Here is an 8941-nt window from a genome sequence, read left to right on the forward strand (position 1 = left end):
CCAAAAATAAATATCAAAACAGAATGAAAGCACCCCTACCCTTATTTCAGAAGAGCTGGTCCCTCCGCCATCCTCACACATACACATTAGTAACGACTTCGGATCACAGTCACCTTTGTAAGGAAGAAAATAACCTCATAATAATATAAAACTGTATGCACATTCTCAAACCAATAAAAACAAACACACACACGCACACACACGCGCGCGCACACACACACACACGCGCACACACACACAAACACACACACACCCTACCCCACCCTAAAGGAAAAGAAAAAACACTATCAGAAAGAGAGAGTGACTACAACCAGGTCAGCGGCCTGGACAAGCCCAATAAAAGAGCAATAAAAATTGAACATGCTAATGAATAATAAACACTTACAAGCCTCCACCCCTTGGAAACACTTCAAATGAACTACGAAACATCTCTAACACATTTGAAGATAATTTCTGACGAGGACGCTTCACAGAACGTCTGAAACGCGCGTAAAAACGATTTCAATGACTTAAAAACATTATTACAATGATCCAACCATAATTCTCAATGAAAAACCAAGGCACAGAATAATAAAATAATGTTAAAAATACACATTGTTGGTGACTACTCCCTTATTTAAATATACATCTTTCTATCGTTGGAATTTCTTAACCCATTTTATATATATATATATATATATATATATATATATATATATATATATATACACGTGTGTTAACATTATACGATCGGCTAGTTCCTTGAATGTGCATATAACGTCTATTGATCGTCTCTAGTGTTTATGTTATTTATATGACAGTGCGTATAACAACTATTGACAATGACAACATACACAGACAGTCTTTACCAAAAGGAACAGATAACATTGTCGGTGGGATCACCATCAAAAGACACATATCTTCAAAAAGTGTCTTTCAGGTTTCCTAAAATGAAAGATGCTTTTCATTTGAAAAGAGGAACGCCAAGACGTGAATTATATTTGGATATAATCATTTATTTCCATGCCGTGCTCCTTCTCGGAGTTCGGGTACACTTCGTACAAGTCTACATATTGCTTTCTCGCTCCGTTCACTTCCACGGGCGTCCAGTCCAAACCTTGGAGCATAAGACCCCTGTCCGTCCACTAACGCACTGGGTATCAAACTAATCTCTGCGCGTGTATCTCTAAACTATCTTTTCTTAACTCTGATCACGTGACCAAAGACACAAATCAAATGATCCACCTTCGTCACATATTTTTTGTTTATGTTAGTTATGAAAACTAACATTCCTTTTCACAAAGTTAACATTTTTTGGGAACTATTTTAACGTAAATAATTTTTATCCTAAAAATACCATTCGCCTTAAAAATACCATTCGCCTGAAAAATGCCATTCTTTCTGTTTCCATTTTTGCAAATATCAATAACGATCATAATAATAATCGTCCAGCTAACTCGGCATTGCCCGAACGAACTACATAACATAAAGAGGTAACTCCCCCCCCCCCACAACAAAAACCCCATCAAATTAAAAAAAAAACTAGCCAAGAATAAATGTTAGATAGATAGATAGATTTTGATCTAGAAGCAACAATGACGACGATTGAAAAGAAGGTTCGTCTACGTTTTATGTAAAACTTGAAAATGTACTTATTACAATTTTCGCCTTCAGCTTTGAGATCTGTTGTAGAAGATCCACACCAAAATAAATAAATCTATATATAAAAGTGAAATTGTCTGTGTGTGTGTCTGCCTGTGTACATTTCCCTACTAAACTACTGTCAATTTTCAGTCTACAGACTCAAGAGTTGATATAAAGGGTATTAAGAGTTGGGAAAATCTTTTTTATCGGTTTTCCGCCAGAAATTTTGCTGTGAAGGGGTCAAAGTTCAATGATTTGACCTTTGAAAACTCTACCAAACTCCTCCATCAATTTTGGGTCTAAACACTTTAAATTTTAGATGTAGGTTACTTGGACATGGATCAAACTTTTTAATTTGATTTGAGTCCAAAACAATAAATGTTAAGTGGTCAAAATTGGGTTCAAAGTTTAAAAAAATATAACCTCTGCAGTCTCTATCAAATTACACAGGCAATTTTTGGTCTAAACATTTGAAATTTTACATAAATTGTATTCAGACATAGGGCAAGCTTTTAATCGGTTTTTGGCCGAAAATCTGGCTGCCAAGAGACCAAAGTCCAAAAGATTTAATCATTGCGCTTTCTAGCAAACTATTAAGCATTGGATCTAAACATTCGAAATTTTACATAAAGGGTATTCAGACAGGCAGCAAGATTTTTTAATCAGTTTTTGGGCGAAAATTTGGCTGGCAAGAGGTCAGAGTTTATAGAGTTGACCTTTGCAGACTCTACTAAACCTCTCCACCAATTTTGGGTCTAAACACTTGAAATTTTAGATGTAGGTTATCTGGACATGAGTGAAACATTTATATATTATATTATTATATTTCATATATATATTATTATATTTCATATATATATATATATATATATATATATATATATATATATATATATATATATATATATATATATATAAAGTTATGAACAGTACATATGGCCCGAGCAAAGCCCGTAAAAAAAAAAAAAATAAAATAAAATGAAAACAAGAACAAAATAAAAGTTGTAAAAAAATCTTGGTGCTTCTGAGTATAATGAGATTTCAAATAAATGCATTTCAGTAAAAACATTATTACGTACCTACATGTTATGTCGAAATTAGTATAAATTTCAAATATTACGAAAAATGATCCAGTAGAAGAAATAATTACAAGTAAAAATGAAATTGATCGAATTGTACAGTTTTATTGTATGCTGTAATGTAGAAGAGTTTTTAAAATCCAAATGAGGTGACTGAACTTCATCGTTTGACTTATCTCCCTTGCTTTCTTCTTTCCTTTGTTCACTTCCTAACACTTGGGGGGAGTAAGGATGTTCAGAATTTCACATGTGCGAGCATTGCACATGATTGGCGAGACTATTTTCTTTGCAAAACTAGTCTTTCTAACAGTGGCAGGGATTTTCTAGAAAAGACCAGCTGTACTTCGAATTTTGTCGTACATTCTCACAACTTACTCGACAAGCACAAAATCACCCTCCCATTGATACCAGAAAGCCTTCTATTCTAATAACTTCTCTTAAACTGTCAGACATTGGAACCCCCCTCCTCGTTTCTAGCTTTCATGACTGTACTAACCTGCAAAAATTAGCCCCTTTACGTTTTGTTTGGTGTGATAATGAGTTTTTTTTTTTTAAGAGATATACACTCTTTTTACTTTTGAATTTCTTATTGCGTTTGAGATGAGATAACAAAAAATGCTCCTATTTTTTCACACTTCTATGAGTTTTCATTTTAATTTCCAGGTTATCCAATCATAACTCATACTGGAACAACTTATGGTTATTCAAGTATGATAACTATGTTTCCTCACAAGAAGCTCGGAATATTTTCAGTCTTCAATTCCAAAGACACCAACGCAACAGACCGCATCCTATTTCATACTTTTATGGCTGATACTTACCTCAAGAAAAAACCGTGGCTCAACAAGAAAACCGTTTGCGCTTTCTCAAAATCAATGAATGATTACCAAGGTAGGCCGAAGTACCAAATGTTACCATACGGTCTCGTCACAACGTATGAAGGCACGTACAGAAATGAATTATTTGGCGATGTCAAAGTGACGTGGAATTCCGAACGCAATCACCTTCAACTGGATTACGGTTTTACCAAATTTCGCCTGGTTTTAAATGAGACTGCATCTCTGACGTTTTATGGTGAAGGAATCGACGATTCTTGGTTTATGCATTTGTGGGAGGTAAAATTTATCCCTCAAAGCATTAGCAACAGTCGGATCATTGCTGTAAAGATCCCGAAATTTCGGATGTGGATGCCGCCAATATTTCAGAAACTGGGCACAAACATAGGAAAGGATTATATTTCATATTCAAAACAAACTAATAAATGTTCTTGGAATATGTAACAAGATAGAATCAATAGAAAACCCCCATTGTAAGATTCGCAGTAGTTGATTTGTGTTCGTAAACTTTGTAGTGCTTGTGTCTATTGTCAGCTAGTAGCAATACAGCAGTTTTGGACATCATTAGTATTAATTTACCATTTGGTTGCACTATATTATAATAAACGGATTGTCTTGTAGAATAGTTTCTATTTAACCCAGATGTACTTAATAATCTAAATGAGGGTTCACTAAATTACGGTCCATATTCCGAATCTTGCCCGCGACGTCGGTTCATTCAGCCTGCCAACGATACCTGGATTTGCTTGAAAAAACGTATAGAACACAAAACTTGGTGATAAAATTTCAATTTGAATATTACGTTCAAAATACTAGGAGACTTTCATGTTTGCGGAAACCTCCTGCTTGATTTGTTCTTTGAATTAGGCATTTAATTTCTCCCAGCTCTCCCCTACTTTTGGTGAGACATAGCTTCACCAGTGACTACTAAATCCTATGCTTTTCTTGTGTTTGAATAGGATTTTGATTACGTTTCTAATTCAATGTTTTTTTTCATTTTCAAATTCCGTTTTCTTCGCCCTTCATTATGACTACTAAAAAAAGTTTCACAAATTTCACTAACCATTTTTGCTGCTTAGTTTGTAAGATTCGGTTATGTGCACATCATGTCTGATGTATCCATTTGCTGTTGTTGCTTTATTTGATAACTTTTTCGTAAATAAACATGTTGGTTGCTTTTGTTTTTGTTCATTGCACGTGCACCACCCATGATTAACATGGAATGCTAAACTTAGTTTTTCGTCTTTTTTCCCCCCAGAGCTTCCGTTCTGGCTTGCAAGTATTGAATAGAATGATTATGCGGCCTGCATTCGTCATTCTTTCAGTTATCCGGCCCGCAGTAAAGGCCGTTTAGTGACTGCTGCTCTAGATAGATTTAGATTTAGCTTAAATTATAGCATGTCATTACTCATGAATATTAATTATCTTTGGAAGATGAGTTATCATATGTTGTTCTTCATAGTTGAATTCTTCAATCTCTACGCATCCTCACGACATGATCGTTACTTGAAAATTAACATACATGAAATATACCACATAGTATACATTAAGATTTAAGTAACTTATTCTTTTATTCTCTAATAACTGTCCCTACTCAGCGTTGCCTGAAATTATTTTCACTCTAATTTTAATATTGCTTATTTTAACTATGCATTTTAAAAACAAATTATGATTCTTGTCCGGGATTCCCAACCCATAAAAGATATATATATATATAAAGCAAAACCTGTATGATGTACATACCCGTAACGGAAAGAAAATATCATACACCAATATCATGTAAATTCATTAAGAAATTTTATTGTTAAACTAGCTGGGGTGGCGGGCGATCAGACTAGCTCGATCGTAAAATATGCTTAAATATATATTAATTCATGCAAATTTCGTATTTATTATTACAGAACCAATTCTTTATTGAGTAAAATGACTTGGATGTCATCAGTTAGAATCTAAACCAAAACATTTAGCACTCCAGCCACATTCCAAGTGCACTTTTATAAATTTTACAAAGTAAGGTATAAAAATTTAATTTAAATTAAATCAAAAACTACCTTGGATTTATTTTATGTAATGTACATTCTGTTGCACTTTAAAAAAAAAATCATTGAAAATTTTTATATCCGTATCATTAATTGCTACATGAAAGATAATGTTTTTAAATTGCAACAAAATGTACATTACATAAAATAAATTCAAGGTAATTTTTGGATTCAATTTTAATTAAATTTTTATACCTTACTTTGTAAAATTTATAAAATGCACTTTGAAGATAAATAAATTTCAAATTGAATCTTGTACCTTTATTTTTAAAGCCTATAGTAAAAACATTTTGTTTAACAATTTTCATGCCTTGGATGAAATGCTTTTCTAACTTGTATCTTATCTTTTTAAGATTATATTTTAAAACTCTCCTTCTCTCTATTTCAGTTTGTATTTCTCCTCACACCACAACTCATTTTTGCAACCCCCTCTTTGTATTATTACAGGTCTGAATATTCTCTCTGTTTCAGTTTGTATTTCTCCTCAGACCATAACTCATTTTTGCAACCCCCTCTTTGTATTATTACAGGTCTGAATATTCTCTCTGCTTCAGTTTGTATTTCTCCTCACACAACTCATTTTTTGCAACCCCCTCTTTGTAATACAGGTCTGAATAATGAGAAAATCTGAATTTTTTTAACAAAAACTTTAAAATAACTTTTTGAGGTTAAATTTTTAAAAACTTCTTTCAGAATAGAGAATCTTTAAAATTTAATAAGGAACATATTTCATATAGGTTTCATTAACAAATATTCAGTACATAACGAGAAAAACAGAGATGAAAATTTCAAAAGGAGTATATAACTGGTTACGGTCAATAGTAGTCCTCGCCAGCGAAAGTCTTTGTTATTCTTATTCTATTATTATTATTTAAAACATTTTGTATCCTGCTCTTTCGTGCGAGGACTAATTATTATGTTGCTTCTTGCCCATCTTCCTTGGATGAGTTGAAATACATAGCTAATACAGAAGTTGACTTGAGTTCATTTGTAGATTGGGGTACGAAATGGCTTGTTTCATTTAATCATGTTAAGATTCAACTTGTGTTTTTCAATCGTAGGCGTGTCCATTTTTCTTTCTGGGATACTTATGGACGACTCTACTCTTTTTGAAAGTCGACTCTAAAGTTTCTTGGTATTTCTCATCAGATATTACTTGGAGTTCATATATTAGATCCATTGCTCTTTCTGCTTCTCGTAAAGTAGGTTCTTTATATAGTTTTAATTTTTTCTCACACCTGAGACTATTCTCCATCTCTACAAATCTGTTATCAGATCATGTGTGGAGTACTGTTGTCATATTTGAGCTGATGAATCTCTGTTCCATTTGAGGGTTCTTGATAAGGTGAAGAAACGTATTTGTAATTTGATTGCCTTCATCCTTTCTCCTTCTCTGCAACCTGAAGAAGGTTGGAGGTTACAGACGTGATGTTGCTAATCTCAGTCTTTATCAATACTGTGGAGCTCTTTCTTTAGGGTTCCGGATATAACCTTAAACTATATCCAGTGGTGAGACCTCGGCTTGCGGGCTTTGGGGGTGTGTGGAGCCACCATTTAATTACCATTGCTCCCAGGTCCACTCTGACCCGGAGTGGTAGTACCTGTTAGGGCCCCAACTATGGGTTAAATAGAAATCGACTTGAAAACAACAAATATATTCTATTAAAAAATTTTTCTTCAAAATCTTTGGATTTGGCATTAAATAACCCGAAAAGGGTTGATATGCCGTAAAACAAAACCACCCACCCAACCAACCAACCAACCAATCTTTCTTTAGTCTGGTAGCACGCCCTTGTTTTGTCGGCCATGATCATGTAGAAGTCTTAAGTAATTTGTAATTGTATTCTTATAACAACACAACAAATAAAAGGCGAAAAGTAATAATAATCAATTGTAAGCTGTCCTATTTGCGGATTCTTGATCAAGTGCAGAAACGTATCTGTAATTCGATTGACCCTCCCACCTTTCTTCTTCTTTGCAACCTCTTTCTCACAAACGTGATGTCGCTAGTCTCAGTCTTTATCAATACTATTATGACATATGTTCTTTAGAATTGTCTGATCTATTCCCTGCTTCCTTTGTTTTGGCTCGTTTGATATTGGTCTAGTGGTCCCTCATCAATTCACTGTTTTGATACCTCATTGTAATACAGCTTCATATTCCAGTAGCTTCTTTTCAAGAACTGCAAACTTGTGGCACTCTTTTGCTGCAGACTGTTTTCCTCCTACCTATAACTTTGGTTATTTCAAAACTAAAGTCAATAGGTGTCTCTAGCTTTTACGATAATCATCTTGCTTGGGGGCATTTTTGTTGAACTCTGGAATCTGTCCAGAATTTCAAACAGAACTCTTTCTTTAGTCCGCATAGGTAGCATGCTTTTGTTTTGTCGGCCATGATCGGGTGGAAGTCTTACGTAATTTGAAATTGTATTCTTACGACAACACAACAAATAAAAGTGATGAGTAATAGCCAGTTGTCTTATATGCGTGTTCTTGATAAAGTGCAGAAACGTATCTGTAATTTGATTGGCTCCCTCCTCCACCCTTTCTTCTCTGCAACCTCTTTCTCACGGACGTGATGTTGCTAGTCTCAGTCTTTTCTGTAAATAATATTATGGTAAATGTTCTTCAGAATTGTCTGATCTTTCCTTGTCCGTTTGACTTGTCGGTCTAGTGGTCTCCATCTATTCGCTGTTTGATAACTCGTGATACAACTTCTTAATCCAGTAATTTTTTTCCAAGAACTTTAAGAAACTTGCGGGACTCTTTTTTTTTTGCTGTCTTCCTTCTACCTATAGCCTTTGTCTTTTCTTCAAGACTGAAATTAATATGCATCTCTTGTCTTTGAGGTAACCATATTTAGTTTGTGTTAGCCCTTTACATTAAGTGGCTGGAGAGATTTTCATTAAAAGATATTCATTCTTTTTTTTTTTTTTTAATTATTAACCAGAAAATGAAAACGACTTGTTTATGAAGAAACCGAAATGCATTCTGGTGGATTTAATTTCTTAAATAAATCTTTTAATAAGATACTACAAATTTGTTGTTTCATTTTACGCTGCTGCGTTTTTGATTTCAATAAATGATAGGTTAATAGTAAATAAAAAAATATATAATTTGTAAGTTACATAGAGATGAGAAACACACTTACATGATGAATGGTTGCATTATATTATTAATATGAATATTTAATGATTGAATTATCACTTGCCACAATCACTGGACGTGATATTTTTGTGATTAAACGAGGTGCCCCATTCATTGTATGAACTATTGCATTGACCATGCCGAGACGATCTTATTTGGTTCTGGAATATGTGGTCTGAAATGTTACCAAAGACAAAATGTTAAAAATTAGTACAAAC

The 8941-nt window shown here is 33.8% G+C and overlaps 1 protein-coding gene across 1 annotated transcript in view; it reads left to right on the forward strand.

Annotated features, from left to right (window-relative positions):
- The window catches only part of LOC145268105 (uncharacterized), a 79963-nt gene extending 75247 nt beyond the window's left edge, over window positions 1–4716 (forward strand). The window contains exon 5 of the mRNA XM_080123351.1: window positions 3366–4716. Within this exon, the coding sequence (XP_079979477.1) occupies window positions 3366–3982 (617 nt within the window). The 3' untranslated portion in view covers window positions 3983–4716. The remainder of the gene's footprint in view (window positions 1–3365) is intronic.
- The last annotated feature ends 4225 nt before the right edge of the window (window positions 4717–8941 follow it).

Source organism: Euprymna scolopes, chromosome 4, assembly GCF_053919585.1.
Source record: "Euprymna scolopes isolate OS-2025 chromosome 4, ASM5391958v1, whole genome shotgun sequence".
In the NCBI taxonomy this organism is placed as follows: Eukaryota; Metazoa; Mollusca; class Cephalopoda; order Sepiida; family Sepiolidae; genus Euprymna; species Euprymna scolopes.